Below are 19387 nucleotides of genomic sequence, written 5' to 3'. Positions count from 1 at the left end.
GAGTAATAAACTATTTAGAGTACAGTCCCATATAATCTCATTTGACCCAAGAGACAATGTTGTAATCTCTCTCTCCTGGCCCTATAAAAACCTAATAAATTTGGTGAAACACATAAATGACATTCCATCCAAGGCAGATCTCTCTTTTTAGTTCTATAATCCCTGCCTTCTCTCTATCAAAGCTGAATTTTCTGAACTGGAAGGTTATTTTTTCTGCTGTGTAACCTCCCACTGAGAATGTGAATCATCAGAGTAGAGTAATATCTTACCCTGACTTTCTTCCAGAAAGCAATCTTTACTAGGACGTTTCTAAAGAAGCAGATCTTTTATCTCCATCGCTGCTATCTGACACTGGCGTCTTCTCCTTAAATTATCACTACCACTTAGAAGCATTTGGGAAAGAAAAGTAACATAAAATACACTTTGCAGTAGAATCCACTAAGATACGCTTTGGTATGACACTGTAGTGCAGTAAGAAAGGAAGACAGAATGTGTATAAAAAAGGACATCTATAGGTGTTTCTGAGAGCAGACTGGCAATCCATGTGGGAAAATTCCCTAGTGAAGCTGCAGCTTTCCCAGGCAGTTTTCCCCTGCAGATTGCCATGCAATCTCTGGCAATCCAGATCTGTCTGACCGTGGCCATCTGAACTTCACCATCGCCAAACTCTCAGCCAGACCTAACCTCCTTTTCTCAGCAGTCCAAGCACAGCTCACTGCTCACTTGTGTATTCATTCATCAAGGCATACGCATGCTCCCTAGGCTGTGCTGTACTGTCTAGTTCACCCTTCTGGTCTTGTGCAAGATGTCCTGAACAGAGTTTTTTCCCCTTTGCTTTGCTGGCCCTAGAAGGTCTCTCTCCCTTTCCCTCTAACAACATGGAAAGTTTGTGCCAATAGGAAACATGAACAGCCAGCTGGCACTTTCCAGGAGACTTCCCCTGCTTTCCGTATGAAGGCAGATTGCCACGTGAGACTGAGCTGCAGTACTCACACCACGGTTCCATTCACACGAATATCCAGTCCCTGCAGAGGTTGGATGGATGCCTGAGCACGTGGATAATCCACCTTGAGAGGAACTGTCAAAATTAGCTTCCACAGATAAGAACGATTCGGTCTGGTTTTTAAGTCAGAAATCAACCTGAGATGGAAGTTGTGCAGAAGGAAATCCTGGGATACGGCACAGGCTCCATTATCAGCAGATACTGCTGGGACAGAAAAATCAGGACAGAAAACCAAAATGCTTAACTGACAACAAACTGGGTGGCTTTGGCCCTCACTTTAGCAGATCATGCTACAAAAGCAGTGTGTGCTGAGCTGAGCATGGCTCAGATGCAACACATCTGTGTGTCAGCATGGAGGACTGGCTTTGGAGGATGGCCTGGGGGACCTCTCAATGCTCCTTCCAACCTTGTTCTCTATGAATATGGATCAGCAGATCCACATCTGAGTTGGCTTGTTACAGTCAGCCTGAAGCAAACACAGAGGAACTTGGGTCTGTCTCTGCAAAATGCACATTTGTTGAGTGTAGAAAAACAAAGGTCGACAAAGAATATGGCTACCAACAAAACAATAATTTCCTGGGTAAACATGAGGGGAAGAATAATTGAAGCAAAAGGATTCAAGAACAAATTGTTACTGGCAACAAATAAATGTTGACTGAGAATTAGGAAAATAATTCCAATAATTTAGAAAAGTGAGATGCTGGAACAGTGTTAAAATGGCAGCAGAGAGCAAAATACATCACTGCTGTCACATGCAGCACGATCTGTTTATGAAAGAGATTACTGTGAAAGGGGCTGCATGCATGGACAGTGGAAAACGTTCCGGTTCTGTGTTCCTTTACCTGTCAGCAATGTCTTCACACTTCTTCACATTAATGATGGGAGACAACTTCAACCTCACACACATGACTGTATGCTCACCACCTCTGGAAGTCAAAAGTTTCTACCCCACCCATTTGGTGAATATGAAATTTAAGAGCCTAACTTCACTAACTACATACACATTGATGTAAGTGGTGCTTAAGGTTTAATTCCTTTGATTCCTGCCTGGATGATCTGTGCAGAGAACCACAAAGCCTAAAAGAAGCATCTATAGAGAAGCCAAATCCTCACTCTTCCACAGATACATGGAGCTTAACCAGGAAGCAGAGTGCACTTAAGATATAACTATTTCCTGGAGTAGATTTCAAAGTAGACACATCTCAACATTTGAAAATAACCATAAACTACTTTTAATCTATTGTCCTACAGTAACAGGGCACTCTTAGAGCAGTAACAGATGATGATGAAAGAAACCAGCTTAAGAGTTTAAAAGTGTTCCACCAGCTCAGACTACCTTGCAAGGAACAACTGACAAAATCCGTTCCAGTGCCCTGCTTTGCCTTCTCACAAAGCTAATGAATAATCTTAAGGGAAGCCCTCTGAAGCTCCAGAATTTTTCACATTCCCTTCCCAATATCCCACTTTTCTCACAAAACAGTGGGTACCTCTGGGGAGAGTAACCTTTACTTTTCTTCAAGCATGATAAATTGCAGCAGTACCTCAAAGCAAAAGACTTACTGTTAACCCCATAAAAATGGAGATTTGACTCAGAATACCTAAAATAAGATTTCAGCAGTAGTAGTAGAGCAGCAGTACTGTAGAATTTCAAAAACTGAAATGATATATGCAGGAAAATGAGGAATTTCCACTAGGGACACTAATTCATATATTATGGGAGAGATTAAAGAATAATAAATTTTGGAAGGAAGTATTAATGGCTATATGGGGCACTGTGAACCTGGCATTCCCTGAAGCCTGGAACTTTGTATACCAAACACTAAAAATGATTTGTGCAGGAGCAGAAAACATTAGATGTTATTCTGACTATGAGCAGTTATACACTGTACAAAGAAAGAACTGAGTAAGGGTAAAAACTTCCTTTAAAGAGATGAACAGATAGGATAATATTTGCCATTACATCAAATGGTAACCATCTCCAAGAAGAAAGGAGATGACAGCACTTAGGCTATTTCCCTTGCTCTTAGAAGAAAGGCTGACCACAATGGTCCCAAAAATCATTAGCGATGCTGCTGTGCATTCACATGCAACAGCTTTCACTCTAAGCTCTTTACAAACTGAAGCAGAGAAAGTAAGTAAAGGCTCACAGTGCAGCAAATGTCACAGCTTTGCCCTGTGTTTATAGCTCCTGAGTCCTGCCCTTCTCTTGAGTCCATCATCTTTTCTGGTGTGGATAATGGTATCCTTTGACATGCACCCTGTAGCTTGTGTTTTAGCCTTCATGTTTGTCTGCTTTGGAGATCAATTTTTTGGAAAGACAAATAAAACCTCAGTTCCGAGCAAGTTAAAGTTGAAAAATTTCCTGCTTCTTAGCCAAATTAATTAGAAAATACCATATAGTCATACATTGTCCACAGAATTATTCCTACAGTGTTAGAAGGTCTCTCAGTGAACTGCTCTGGGGAGGATAGAAGCATGTGAGGCAGCAATCAGCTCATTATTCAAAGAATTAGCATAGAACCAACCAGGCCACAAACAGCTTACAGATGTATGGCTTCAAGAAGTGGTCCTTCAAGAAAGGGCATGAAATATTATCTGGGGAGTTACAGGACACTTTCAGAACCCACTGACCATCTGCCTAGAGCTCTTGCCTCTCCCAGTCTTGTACCACCAATTAAGGCACTTCAGATACAAAAAGAAAGAGATCTTCAGAAAGAAAAGCTAGGTGAAAACATGTACTGAAAGCTACCACATCAGCCAGCACATGCAATCCTCTCCTGGTGCAGGCCACAGTGTGTGTCTCTACACAAATTCCCTGAAGTGCAGCGTGTACCATGGGGTTACCTGACTGACTTTACTGAAGGTTGTAGTAAATGGTTGCAGAAAATCCAGTGTAAATACAAGAGTACAAGCTATAGCTTCCCCTGAGGAGCTTTAACTTATGCACTATCCCATAAAACTCCCAGGTAGGGAAATGAGTAAAAAGTCTCAGTGCTTTCTTATTCCATAACCCCCTCGTGGTAAAGTATTCTGCACTCAATGTTTCCATTGTTCAATACAGATGGGGGAAATAAGATTAGCTTGAGATGGAATATCCCATTTTTTCATGCAGTACGTTCTCTAGCCAACTCAAGCTTGCTGGTTTGGCAGAATTTGGGGTTCTCCAAAGACAGTGACTTTTTGATGGCTGACAAAGTTAAGTTTGGCACAAGCACATGCATTCCATGCCATACCCTGCCCTCAGCTGTTATATGTAGGTATATAGCTAATGTTATATATAATGTTATATAGCTAATGTTCTGCCAGAGCATAAAAGAACAGCACATCAGAGCCTGTTTTGCCTAACAGCTGAATTGCAGCTTTGAACTGTAGCTTTTATTTTAACAGTATTAGCAACCTGGTCCCTTATTTCTCTTGCAACTAGTCAGCGTAATAGACAACTGCAGATATTTTTCAAAGGTCACAAATGCCATGTGGCACACAGAACGATTAAGTGCAGTCATCACCCTGGAATCTTTAAGAAGGAAAAAACACAGCTTAGAGAAAATGGGTGCAAAGCAATTCCTAATGTGGTCTGACACAGAGCGTAACTTGCAAAACATAACCCTTGACCCAAAAGTCAGGAGCTAAAACACTGGTGGCTTACAGTTCCAGGCAGAGCAAGTGGTGTGGAAAGCCCTGAAGATAGCACAGCCAGTGTAACCACAGCACGAGAGAAGCGGGAAGATACAGAAATGACCTACAGGAAACATCTCAATTGTCTGTGCTGTGCAGAGCCATGTCTCAGGAGTGTATTTCACATGCCTGAGCAGGCGGGGAGATGGGAGATCCTACACCCCTTCCACACTGTGCAAATGGAAGCACCTGCAGCTGACGTGCCACATTTAGGTTTTGCTGATACAAGTACTGGTCACAATGGCCATGGGGTAGATGAAGAAAATGCTGGTGGCATGTCAAAGTGATAATGGCAAAGGCTGCTGCAGCAACAGTCCGTGTATTACTGGGAGTGCAAGTTGGTGCTGGGAGAGCTGGAGAAGACAGACCAAGTTGAGATGGGGAGGGAGAAGAGCCAGGCAGGGCTGGCTCATGATCTTTCATCCCCAGGGGTAGCTGCCTTCTCAAGCTGTTAGTTGAGGTTCTGAAGTCCTGCAGTAATCTAAGCACTGCTAGTGCAGGAGTCAAAGCCTTGGTAGCTTACTACTTCTTTTCTTTGCAAACTAATCCAGGAAATTACATGCAAAATCCTCTTCCTCAATTGACTGTTACCTGGATTGTGAAGTAAAGTACTGAACGTTATTGCTGGGCTTGTGGTTTCCCCATGCAATCTTAATTGGGCCCCTTGTTGGCAGTCCACTGTGATGTAGACTACCACAGATGGGTGTCCCTTGCTATAAGGCACAGGAAATTTTTTTCTGTCCAACTCCTGCCTCATTCAATATAAAGGACGATTGTTAAAATAGAGTAACCCAAATTTAGCTTCTGAAGACAAGCACTCAATGCATCTACAAAGGTTTTTTTGTGTAATATACGATACAATGCACAAAAAATATTGCCTCCGGTATTTTTAGATGATTTCTGGGAATCAGAAATTAATTCTGTATACTCAATATGAATGTTTAAATAAAACAAAACTTACCTGATACATAACATGCTTTCTTATATTTTCTTGTTAGCTGAGCATCTTTTTTCAGTGAAAAGCATGAAGCTCTCTAATGAGGTAACCTAACTGAACGTAGAAATCAATCCTGAAGATTTCGCGTCTACTTTGATGCACATGTGGCCAGCATTTTACAGGTAGACACAAACAATAAGTGATCATGTTAACCTGGATGTTTGAATGAATACCTTGGAAAGAAGAATTTTTAGATGAATCTCCACAGCTCTAAAATTTCAGCAAGCCTCCTTATAATGTGCACAACGCTCTCCAGTTTCAAATGTAACCCTCAAGGAACACATGCATAAATTATAATATATCCACTAGGGAAACCTCTGAAATACTACAAAAAAAGGCAGAAATGCATTTTAGGGGGCAGTCTGCTCAACTGCTTTTAAACACAATTTCAAATCAGGAATAATTAATGGCTGAACTGTGGCTAGCGCTTCAATATTATAAAGAGGAAAAAAGAAAAACAATTTCTATATGCTTTCATAACTATGTAGAGAGTGGAATGGATTATCATTTGAAAATGTCTGGTGAGCTGTTTCTCTTAAACCTATTGATTAAAATACTTCTGTGCCTTGAATTCTAAGGAGTTTGACCAAAATAAAGATACCATGCAAACCTCTAATTCAGACATATTCACAGACCGCTCATCTACTAAAATAATCAACCTAAGATGTCCACAGAAGACTAACATATCACTAAGGTAGAAAGTGCTGTCTCCTCTGGAGAATTACATTAAATGTTGCTGAGATCAGGACACATTCTGCACTCCATTGTAAGGGTTGGGGGATCACAGAAAAGAGCGCTCTATCTTTTCCAAAAATACCTCCAGTCTAGCACTTGTGTGATAAAGATGGATCCAAGTAAATATAACTGTTGATATTCCCCTGAACCACAGACCTGCCCGACAGACAGCTCACAGATATGGACTGCTCTTCACCACAGTCACGTGGCACTTGGACACCTGAGCAGGAGCTGCCTACACAGCGCATCACCCCGCTTCTGGCACCAGAGCTGCCCTGTCCAAGCACAGCAGGGCTGTCCAGCACTGGCAGTTTTAAGCAATCTGGTGAGAGCACAGCCTCTAGGCAAGGCAAACTTCACAGTTAATGCATGAGTCCTCTCTAAACCACAGAAATGCAAGTGGACAAAGACCAAAACTGTTTTGAAATGTTCTCAATTTCCCTGCTTTTACCTCTAAGTGATTATCCTTTTGCCAATTCTGATTTGGCTGCTGCTTCTTTACTGTTTGATGGATATAATCACGAGGACACTGGGAAGGCACATCATAGTCATTTTCTTCCTGACTCATTTTATTGGCTCCCTTCAGAATCTGTTCGTAGATACAACAGCTCCTGCCACTTCAAAGCAGACTCTTTGCAAAAATGGGAAAATGCAGTCTCCAGGGAAAGTAACCAATTCACTGGCAGAGTGGAAGTATTTAGTGGGTTCAGTAACTCCATGTAAGGGATCAGCTGTGCCAGTGGGTAGCAGCATACAGGCAGCACTCACCTCGTGGAGGTCGCAACTCAGTGATGTTCTCAGTGGCTTCATCATCTGAATCTTCAGTTGCTACCACCTTGTACCGGTTGCTGCTCTGTTTGTTCAGTACATGTGGGACCTGTAGTGCAGCCTCTCTCTCTGCAGCCAGGTCCAAATCCTGCTGAGCAAGGTGGGCCCTCAGCTGCCTGATTTCAAACTAGAGGAAAAAACACCACATACTGATGTCATATAAGCATGGCCAGAAGTCTATATCCTACAGCTGGGCACTTATTACTCATTTCATCACTAAACCACTACAGACTGGTGACAGCAAATACAATGTGGTTGAGCTGGGATGACAGTCCAAGCTGCTGATGCTCTTCCAGAGCCCATGTGAGCTGGACCATTGTTCACAATCTTTTATTTTGTACATGTGTGCATCCTGAAGATATGATTTTGGACAATTTTTAACAGATCTAACAGCGAAATCAAATGAAATCTTTAAAGACAACCACTCTTAACAGGCATTTAGGTTCATAACAAACGTCTCTAACCTGCTAGACTTTGTAACGATGATTTATTTCTGTGGAGGGAGGTTCTCTAAGCAGTACCCAAAATGATCCTCCCCTACTAACTGGGCAAGGGGGAGGGACACCACAGTCCTCTTCCAGCTTGAAATCTTCTGTACTAAACGGTGGGCAGAAAGCCATGGGGAAGGTTGCCACTTTTCTGGCCACACCCCTCATATATGAGCCATGGCAGTTAAAAACTTTTTGCAGTCAGGTGGAGATTTGCTTCATAACTGGTGTTATAAAGCAGACACCTAACAAAATGACATAAACTATCAGGTACAATCCTATTGATGGACACAGCATATTTCTCTTATGTTTGACAGCCACAAGTCTTCCACAATGCAAGAAGGAAAAAAATTCTTCTGAGGAGGCTGCAGAGACCCTCTAAACCCTTATGTAAGCACTACAAAATCCTACTGTCCTCCCCCTCTGTCATCCAGCATGGCTATAGGGCTGCATGGCAGAGCTGCCTTTTTTTTAAAACTCCTTTTAAGATCAGTGGTACAGCAGTGACCAAGTCATGTCTAATTATAGAGAGTCTGAGAGGGAAAAGCAAATGAGGCGAGTAATAGGCTAAGGCATTTAAAATTTAGCATTGCTGGGCCTCCCATAGTTCAAGGCCTGAAAAGCCATCCGAGAGCATGATGCTATGGCGAGCCACACTGCACCTGTCACTCTGCATTTACAACAGAGATGGAATTAGCACCTCGATGCTTGAAAACTGGCGTGTAATAGCATGGAGGCTACATTAATCTGGTTCTGGCTCTTGCCCCTCAGATGCTGACTCGAATCTACTTTGCTGTGAGATTTTGGAATCCATCAGCAGACCTAGTTTGTCCACTGTGGTCCACACTGGACAAGGCACAAACCCCAGGCACACTGGAGAGCACCAGCAGTTCCTCCAACTTGTGTAAACAACTGGAGAGGAAACAAGGCAGAGTTTCCACAGATTTTAGGAAGAAAAAAAAGAGGAAAGAAAAAGGGATTCCAGTTTACCACATCTGGAGACTATTAGCTTTGCAGAGCATAAGGGAAGGAACTACAGTAACTGGAAGACTCACTGCAAGACACAAATCTAGAGAGCAAAAGGGCAGTTTAAGCTTTTCAGATCACATTCAAACCACCTAATACAGCACAGCACACAGCTTTTTCTGTGCCTTGAAATCAGTGGACAGAGGTCTGGCAGCTGCAGACAGCTGGCTACATGAAATGCTCATTGTGCTTAACCAAAGATCCTCTGGCAGTGACAGTCAGATGAGTTGGGTAGTATCAGCAAGTATCAAAATACAGCCCTGCTCCTTGATTCCTTCAATGAAACCTCCATGGCAGATCCCAGATGGTAGGTTTTGTGTTAACCTATCAGCTAGGAAGAAGTACAAACTAGTAGTGCTAACACTTTTCCCAGCCAGCCATAAGCTTCCTGAGGCTTAAGGTGCCCATGCCATACCAGAGGTGCCAGTATGAATGTGTCATTAAGCCATGAAAAGACTGTCTGGAGTCCAAATTTACAACACAGATAATTTAGGTTTATCCTTAACATAAAAAAAAAAAACAACTCAAAATATCTTACGTTCATCTTTAATGGGAAAAAGATACCCTTTCAAATACTCCCTTGGTTTAAAGGAAGAAATGCACTCAAACGTGATAGGCAAAAAATAAATCTGGTGATTTTTTTTTTTAAAAAAAGATTGCCTAACCATATTTACTTGCCTAACTCAAACTAAAAGTCAATACGAATTAGGCATCATTGCTGGTTTTCTACATTTCATCCTTAAAAATCATTCCTGTGTGTTAGAAAAAGAAATACTGCCACTAAAACGATTAACTCTGGCCAAGAGGCAGGATATAATTTCTTTTTCATGGAAGTGAAAAAATTTGGCAAGTATTTTATAACACAAATAGATAAAACCACCTAAATGACATCTCAACAATCGTATTTCTGCATGACACCCAGTTTAACCAGCTTAAGCATTTACAAAGATTGGCTCAACCTTGTAACAACAAAAAGCTTGAAGGGAATCACTGCATTTCACAGATGTGAAAAAGGAGCACATGAGGTAATCTCTCCTACTACAGTGAACTACAGCAAAAATGGGGGAAGAGACAGACCTTCTGATGACTGCTTACATGTTTCAATCAATAAAGTAAGCATTTCCAAGTATCCACAGATTATTGCCAATCTTTAAAATTTCCATGCCCAGTCACCATCCAGTTTTTAATAGATGAGTTCATAAATTTTATTGTTTAATGTGGCTCTGCCAACAAGCTATGAACTACCCAGCTGGACATGCCTGGCCAAGTAGCAGTCTGCAACCATTACTGGGATCACCACACTGGACAACTACACGTTGTCCAAACAATTCTTTATTTCCTATTTATATGGGGGAATTACTATCTTGGTTGAATCCCAACCACACAGACAGCATGAGAAACTGGAATCCACAGAGAAAATTACTACCACAGTTGTACAGGTGAACAGCTAGTACTGCCGGCAACGTCAAAACCAGAAGGGGCTTTGCTGCCATCTTATGTTTGAAAGACAGTAATACATGCTTGTGCCTCCAGCAGCAGACGAAGCACCTGCTTATTGAAATGCTGGGGTTTCAACCCCAGGCCCCAAATTAAGGCTGACATGTGGGTGATTCCCACAGCCCTTCCCAAAGGGGGGTGAGTTTGCCTTTAGGCTTCCCTCCAGGGTGCGGTGGCCTGGCAGACAGAGCCATTGGGTAAAGGAGCCCCAGGGGTCCCGCAGTAAGGAAACAAAGGTCAGGTGTCCCACTGAGGGATAACAGCTGGGACCCCTGGCAGGAGGGGCAGTGTCTGTGTGTGAGGTGGGCTCCCTGTGCAGAGTTCCCTGTTGGGGAAGGACCTCCCGCCTCCCTGGGACTGGGCTCCAGTCAGGTCTGGCCTTTGTAAACACGGGCTGTGTAGAGATTCAGTATGTGGCTTCCTTGGTCTTATGTGTTTGGTTTGCTGACTCAGTTGTCTCCCATCCCTTCTATGGGAGACTGCATGTCACCCTTTATTCCACCCACTGTTGGTTGTGTGGTGGTGTTGTTGGGGTCAGTGGGATTGATGTCGATTATGTATAATCTGACTTGTTTGTACCCCCAGTGCTCACCCATGTACTGACCCTTTTGTTTCAAATACAGTTTGGTTATTGGTTCATCTTTATGCTGGCTGTGTCCTTTATGCTACGCCTGATAATTGGCAAAACACTTATGAAGATCGCACAAATGTCATATTCTAGCAGAAACTGAAACCTAGACCTGATGTCTTGGCTCATGCAACACTTCCCTCATCCTGAGGGATGAGAAGCGTACGCAGGACTTGCAACTTTTTAAGTGATATATGAACCTCCTTTTATTGCTAGCTGCAAACACAATCCACATGCTTGTCTTACTTTCAGCTCTTAACACTGAGCTAGTTCAGCTGGTCTAAAATCCAAACTGAACATGAGACTGTCAAGAGCAGATATCAGGATTGAATTCCTAGGCACAGTAAAGCAGCACAGCATCATGTGCAAGGTGAATAATAGCACACAGAGATGTTCAGAAAGGTAACAGCACAAACTGATGGTGCCTACAAAATCACACAGCTGCAGCTTTGGTTAACAGAGACCTCTCCCACTTTTCCATTACCTCAGATGGTCAGCTTCCAGGTCACATTCATGTTTGCCCTGATGTCTTTGTAGTCATTATAACAGTAGAAAGCTAGAATTAAATACTGCTGTGTAGCTGTAACTTTTTTTATTGACAAAGAGGGTATTCACTGTAATAATGGTCTTTGTCTCACTCCCACATTCACTGTTACTGATGCAAAGGGATCCATAGGTGTTCCACAGAGATGCAGGACTGTAACTCTGTCACAGACACAGCCAAAACCCAATACAATATGCTGCCTCCAAATGCAAACCTGAACTCTCTAAGTCTCTAGCATGTTCAAAAAGGGACTGGGTGGTATGGAAAAAAATCACCATTTATCATAAGGATTAATTTCAGAAAATGAAAGGACATTCAATAAAGTATCTAGGAAAAATTAAACAAGAAACAGGTATTTTTTCTCACAAAAGGCATGCATCTACCCAGAAATCAGTTCAATATTAATTGTTTAAAACTATTACTTAAAAATTATCCCATGATATTGTAAAAGCTGGAATACATTTTTAGCCACTAAAAACAAAGGTTAACTCTAAGAAGTGGGTGTTCCTTACAGGTGTTATGAGAGACTGCATGAGCAAATTATGTTGTAGGTGCTTATATCTATTGAACATCATATTGAACACTGACCTCAGGCAGTTCTAATGTGTAAAAGACCTAATGAGATTGCTCTGGCTGCCTGTCATACAGTCCAGGGCAGGTTAAATAAATCATTAAAAGGTATAAAATATAACAGTCTTTTTAAGTAAAAATTCTAGGCCAAGTTAAACATGAAATTTCTCCTTGCAGTAGGAGCTGATGTAGCTATCTGAATGTAGACCTGAGCCACTCTAATACAGAGTACTGCATGACAGCTGTACTGAGAAAATTCTGTTTCGTATTTTCAGGTATACACATATACACATGCTTTGATTTGTTTAAATTAAGACTTACGCATAGTATCAGCTTTGTATTGAGAATCTTGGAAATCCCAGAGAGCCAGTGGGCAAATAACACTGTCATGGGGAAGATAACTTGTTGTGATCAAGAATACTAAGGTGAACCATCTCATGACTCAAGGTAATTACAAACTGAGCACTGGTCCACTTGAGACTGCTACTGGTATTATTTACCAGGACACCTCATTATTCATTATCTTTAATTACATATACTTTGGTAGCTTCTGGTGGATTCCTTTATCAGTAAGTTCCTAACATACTTTGCAATGGAAAAAATATATCTGAAAACTTCATAGAATCACAGGCTGAAATGGACCTGTGAGGGTCACGTAGACCAACACCCCACTTAAAGCAAGTCCATTTAGCTCAGGTTGCTAAAAGCAACTGTCCCGTCAAGTTTTGATTATCTCCAGGGTTGCATATACCACAACCTTCCCAGCAGTCTGCTACAGTGTCTGACCATTCTCCTAGTGAAATGTTTGTTATTTTTAATAGGAATTTGGCACATTCCAAGCTTATGTACTGTCACGGTACACCTCTGAGAAGACCTTGGCTACACCCTCCCATGAGGGAGCTGAAGCCATCAATAAAGGTGTAATACGTGTGGCTAATGTGAAAATACGCTTATTGCCAAGAAAAAGGGAGATACAGACCATCTCATAAGAACGAGTAACTAGATTTTCAGGCATAAAGTTCATTGATGGTAAATTTACTTCATGTTTTCAAAATTTGTTACACATCCTCTTGTGGCATAAACTTTGCAATATTTTGGCAGGAAACAAACCAGAAAGAACTATGGGGCACACCTGTGCACTTCCTCACTCAAAGAATGAACCAGGTGATTATTTATAAGCAGGTAAAATGACAGTGCTCTAGATACCATCTCAGTTTACATGCCTGGTTTTACAAAACACGTGACCCAACCTATCTGATATTTTACAACATGCATGTAAGATTTAAAAAGGGACTTACCAGTGAATCATATAGTACTACTGTTTGATGGTGTAGCCACAGAGCATGACTGACATAGTTTCAGAGAGATCAGTGAACATTTTAGCCAGCAGCTTACTTGTGTCTAATGCAGGAGCAGTAACTTTGCTCAATTCTATTAGTGCTGTCTGTACAGAATGCCCTGCCCTAAAACTCATCTGCCACTGGGATACAATCCAATGTTTATTTCCATTAGTTTAGCCATTGTTGGTAACAATAAAGATCAGGAGACAGTTGCAAACTAATGATTTACAGGCAGAATGAAACATGGTATGACCTTGGCTGCCTTCCATTCATCAAGAAAATGACTGGTAGTTAGAAATAAATTAAAACTATTGCAAAAGGATAACATAAGTTATTTCTCCGATAGGTAATTTTACCAGCTAAATAGCCCTGCCATTAAACCAGCAGCTGTTGTACAAATTATATTCCAAGATAAAAAAGAAATTATAGCTTCCATAGTTGTTGCAGCTTTGAGAATGATGAAAACCCCAATTCTATAGGAGCTGACAGAAAGGAAGCTCTTGTGATAAGGCTGAATACACAGTCTTGGCTGGACTGTACTCAGCTGAATGACTCTTATGAAAGTTAAGCAGAAAAGATCATATAAGTAGATCTATTATCAGAAAAGGAAATTCCTTTACAGGTGATTCCAGAGGAAAAAAAGGTGATTCCTGGAATTTGCATTGTTAATGAAACTTTGGAACTTTGTTTTGCAACTTAAGTTATTCTGATAATACCATCAGCAATATAGTCTTGTTCATATTTTTGATAGTAATTGCAGTGAGATGTTTTTACCTTTTACCTTTACCCTTTTTTAGAAATGCCCATTACTATGACTGTTAATGTTTCTCAGGTTTTGTGAAGCCCTGTACAGCCATCTCAGCCCTTTCAGTATTTTCTGCCTTGACTGCCCTCATGCTCCATTCCCTTTTAATGATTTCCTTCTTGGCCAAGGGAGAATAAATAAAACAGCAAACTATTCAAACAGTTTCAGTGAGATACTACAGAGAACAAAGTGGTGGTCCATGCAACTATAATTTATAAAATATATTCTGGTTTTCAGATGTATGGCTAGCCAAAAATCAACATCTGGAAAGAGTTTTTATGTTTGCAAAAGTACATCTCCAATGTCATTCAGGAATGGAAATGTACTTTACCTAGATACTCTATCACTGGCCAAAAAAATATACAACTGACAAAAGAAATAGAATTCAAAAAGATGAAGGGAGGTTGCATCTTTCCTGCTTTTATTTTTTTAAAGCAAGAACTCCATTTTTGCCTGTCAAGTGTTAAGTACCAGCATCAAAACAGGAAGGCATTGGACTTCTCCGAGAACTGGCCACCAGTTACTTTTTTTAAATCCTGAACAAAGCAGGCTATTTATTTTTCCCAGTTTCTTTTCAGAAATAATGAATATTTTGTCTGAAACTTTCAAACTGATTTTGTCTGCAGAAAATGCTAGACCTTGAGAATTTTAATCCAAATTGCCCGACAAGTGGCAAAGCTGTAGCAAACTGAACGCAGTTATCTTAGAAAAAGAAGTGCTGGGAAATATTTTTAACAGGAATGTTTTCAGCCCTGTCAATAATTATTAAATAAATGCAAATCATCACTGTGGTCACAAAGATGCAGCCTCAGGATGAATCGGTATCTACATCCACTGCTGGGATATAGGTAACCACGGTGCCTTGCCCATTCTTCCTACCTGGGCTGGCACTGGTGTGCCCCAGCACATACCTGAGGCAACAGGTCAACCCCTATGGGCTGCTCCCAGCTATCCCACCTGCCCATGCCAGAGGTGGCACCCCACAGACAAGGCAAACTGGAATCCCTCCCTGGCGGTGCTCCAGATTTGAGAGCAGCCAGACTACTGCAGTGAAACCTTCACTCACAAACACAGACACGAACACTTAAAACCCCACAAATGAGCAATCCTTAAAAAAGGTCAGGAAAGATGAATAAATGAAAAAGCAAAAACCTGGCAGAATTTTAGACATTAAATACCATTAAGAGACATTTTTCCCACCAGATACTGTACACAATGTTAATGTGAATATTATATTGCTGACAACTTGTTCTTGACTGAATTATGAAGCTAATAATTTATAAAGGAAGGATGTAGTACTTCTGTCAATGTCTTATGTTGCTAACTGTAGCAAATTAGTACATTTACCTCATATTATACAGCTGAGACGTTTGTTTGGCAGGAAGCCGTGACAGTAAAATAAGAGGGATTAGTATGCTGTCATTTTTCTATAGTCCATATTTTTCCATAGCTGATGACACTTGAAAGCTAGGAAAGAACCTGCTCTGTTTTCACAGATTTACTCATCTACCAATGCAGCATTTCTTTGTGTGTGATATACAGCTATGCTGTAACCATCAAAACTCAGATTAGGGCTACTATGTTAAGACATTTTGCAAGCCAGGCATGCAGGTAAGGAGTACATGTATCAGAATGGAGAGCATTAGAAGCTGCTCCTGAAGCCTACTTGGGGTAATGAGCCCACCTTTACTCAAAGACTATGAAACAGTAACACTGAAAATTGTGTTGAGATTGGGAGTGTTATCTGGCTATATATTTCCTAAAAATGAATGTTTTCAACTTTAAGACTGTCAAGAACTTTAGCCTAATAGCATGGTCTGACAGACAAAATACTGCAACGGGACTCAAGAAATCACACATTTGCCTAGTGCATTTGTTCAAAGGATAATGTCTCCCCTGTAAAATGGGGTATATATATCATTTCTCTGTTTGTTTCACAACCATGACCAAAGCATGAATCAATATCATTGTGCAAAGTTGTCATGAAGAGGACAGCAGTTTTACCACTGAAGATACTTACATAGTTGGAAGTAACTAATTTTTGGCAAAAGTCAAGCCTAAGGTTTTGAAACTTTGAGTCTCTCACATTAACAATAACAAAACAGTGTTATGAAATGACACACGCTGTCAGTGGCCTTCCAAATTCATCACACAGACAAGGCAGCCTAACACCACCAAGAGTTCAATGCAGAATCCTAGGCTGAGATACAGGAGACCTAGAACTAAGTCTAAAAAGCCATAAAAAAGTCTACATACTGATGGTTTCACAAGTATTTTAGGTTCCTTGGTAAAAGATGGGCAGCTAAATCCCTGCTTCAGATTATACAGCTTTTGGGCAGTTGGTCTGTTCTGGGACAAACTGCCTCTCTTCCTGTCTGCTCAGGCCCTTCAACTTTCTGACTGACTGAGCCATTCAGACTTACAGGTCTCATCTTTTTGTATTTGAAAATCACCTAAGTGGGGAGAGGAGCTGAAACTAGAAATCTCCAGGATTTATTTGGACACCTCAAGTTACCCTTACAACTGAAACAAGAGTGAGTCACTTGGGGGATCATTCTGTGGTGGTCTGATGGTTACTTGAATGACTGGACCTCAACATACATCTCTGGTTTCTACTTTAAAGGAGGTTACTCAAGAACTCACGTGCATGAGGCAAACTGCAAAACCTCATAGCTCATTCCCCAAACAGTGGTTTTACACCTTTTTCATGTAAATATATTAATTTGAGATATTTTAAGGCTCACCTCCTCAAGGCTAAATCACTGAACATTTGGGGGCCTGGGATGAGTCTTAAATCTTTACTTGTTTCCAGCAACTAGAACCTTCTGCTTGCAACATTTTGAATCTGCCAAAAGAGTCTCTGACTGACCTACAGGGAAGCTGCCTTCTGCATTTAAAGCAGAGAGACTCAGTAGCTTTCAACTGCATATACTTTTCCTAGGAATACAGCCCTAATATAGCTGCAGTCTCCAACAATGGCAACGACTTTTGCATGTTCTTAGTATTATGTCAAGCTATCTGTACTAATTCAACAAATGACCTACTGGAAGTATTCTTTTTCTATCGGTCACATTTGTTTTCCTCATCTTAAAAAACACAAGCATGGCAGCAGAGGGAGACAACTGCTATTTGACAAATAGCATGCTGACAATACCCTGGCTGCAGCTAACACTTCCTTAACACTGAGACCAGTCACCTTACAACAGGAGTCCTAGTGATGCTTCTCAAACCTTAGCTTGCAGCAAAGTACATGAACTGTTTCATTTGCCATGACAAGCTATGCGTAAATAAAGACATAACTGAACTTTACCCCTTGTTCTTGGCAGATCTGGGTTAGTCTTTCCAGCTGCTCATCTTGAATAACCTTTGCCTTCTCATATTGCTGAATCATCATCTCCATCTCCACTTTCACTGGAAGGACATATGCTGGAAAACACAAATAAGCACTTAAAGTAACCCAGCTGTGATTTCTTTTTTTTTTTTTTTAATCAGAAGGAAAACCTTCACAGGCCAAAGAACGTCACCCCTTCCACTTGCATGTAGAGAACTAGAGTATTTCTTATAGAAATAGCACTAGAGTACTTCTCCTGTGGAAGGATTTCAAACATGTGAAATGCATGTCATCAGTAGGGTCTAGATCTTGTCTTGTCAGACCTCCATTTACCTGGCTGAGCTGAAAATCATCCTGCATGCTCTTCCCAGCTTCTGCTGCACTAATACAGATCTTTTACAGTGGGTACCACAGATTTCTTGAATTGCTGGGTAGGAGGATTTTCTGGTTAGTTAGGCCCATCCCCTCTAAAACCTGAACAGCATGGCTCCCTTAGGAAAAGAACTCTTCCAGAGCCCTAAGCATTTAATTCCTAGACTTTGTGGCAAGAAATAAGTCCTTAATGGAAACTGCAGACTAGGAAGGGTATTTTAAAAAAACAAAAAGGCATTTATCTTCTATTACTTCTCATGCTACAGCCCAGTTTTCAATAGGCCTTCCGAACACCTCTGGAAACTTTGCTCCTGTCGTAACACTGACAAACTCAGACTGATCAGCAAAGCTGTTCAATGCCTATTGCCATTCTTGTGTATTTTCTGAAGATACACAAGATCCTGAACTTTTATTGTACACTTCAATCAGAGGGCTATGACCTTTCCCCAAAATAACAACTGGACTCTTTCATACATGAGCAAAGTGACCCTTCATTTATCCCTCTATCATCTCTTTTCCCTGTAACCTGAAATGCCTGCAACAGCTGAACACAAAGTAGCCTGTGCTAAAGCCCATGCTTCCAGGTACAGCCACCAGTTCTGCTCTTTGCAACCTTGACTTGCTGGGGCTTTCTCATCCCCCCCAGTGCCTCTCCACAGAGCTCTGTGCAAAACAATACCGATACACACTTCATTATTATGCTGTACATAGAGCACACCAGCATTGCAGAGAGTACCTTCAGCATGGAACCCCTATGGTAAGAAAATGCTCCTGGAATCTGACATAAAAATTGTATTACAGACAAGATGTTGGAAAAGAAAGCCCCAAGACAGAGCTAGCTGTATGGAAATGGGGAGGGTGCAGCAAATATCAGAAAAGCAGATTGGAAGCAATTATTCTGCAGAATCAGGAATGACATCTGGTGGCAAGAGACAGGAAGGAGGTCAGGGCATTTACTTTACAGGATAGGGGAGGTGAAGGTGCCTAACAGAAAAACAAACCAATCAATGATAAAGGCTCCTAGGGAACAGGAGATACAGTCATGAACTTGAGATCTACTCTCCTCTATGGGAGTCACAACTCTGTTCAGTGCTTTTAAAATGTAAGAGGAAAGAAAGCAATGGTGGCAAGCTATCTTTCCATATTTTTAAAATCTTTTTTTTCCAGCCTGCCAGGTAAGTCTTGGGAGTCACAAACTGAATCGCCACTCACCATCAATGATCCTCTTCACTCTCCATATTCGTAGTGTGATAATAAGGCTGATAGCATCCCATGGGCTGCTGGGGCCATTAGCCACTGTTGAGGCCACCATTGGTGCCAAGGACAAGATTATGACAGCACCATCAAACACCTAGAGAGAAATCAGTTTTTTCAAACCCTTCCTCAAGAGTGTAACCTTGTCATTCCTGCTTTGGGTCTTGAAGTGCTCCCACTCTGCCCAAAAGAAATGCAGTCATGGTACATATTTTGAAAGGGACAGGAGAGGTGGCCAAGCCACAGAAAGGCTGCATGCTTTTTAGGTAGCACAACAGAATTCCTTAGTGCATT

At 41.3% G+C, this 19387-nt stretch overlaps 1 protein-coding gene across 2 annotated transcripts in view; it reads right to left on the bottom strand.

Annotated features, from left to right (window-relative positions):
- TMEM266 (transmembrane protein 266) overlaps window positions 1-19387 on the bottom strand; it is a 99303-nt gene that overhangs the window by 14493 nt on the left and 65423 nt on the right. For both annotated transcript variants that reach the window (XM_074917550.1, XM_074917551.1), the window contains 3 exons: window positions 19052-19190; window positions 17447-17562; window positions 7179-7365 (listed from right to left, as the gene is read on the bottom strand). In XM_074917550.1, the coding sequence (XP_074773651.1) occupies window positions 7179-7365; window positions 17447-17562; window positions 19052-19190 (442 nt within the window). The remainder of the gene's footprint in view (window positions 1-7178; window positions 7366-17446; window positions 17563-19051; window positions 19191-19387) is intronic.

The sequence above is a fragment of the Athene noctua genome, chromosome 13, assembly GCF_965140245.1.
Source record: "Athene noctua chromosome 13, bAthNoc1.hap1.1, whole genome shotgun sequence".
NCBI classification, from domain to species: domain Eukaryota; kingdom Metazoa; phylum Chordata; class Aves; order Strigiformes; family Strigidae; genus Athene; species Athene noctua.
Note: the sequence above shows the minus strand (reverse complement) of the source record. Positions and strands in the feature narration are given on the sequence as shown.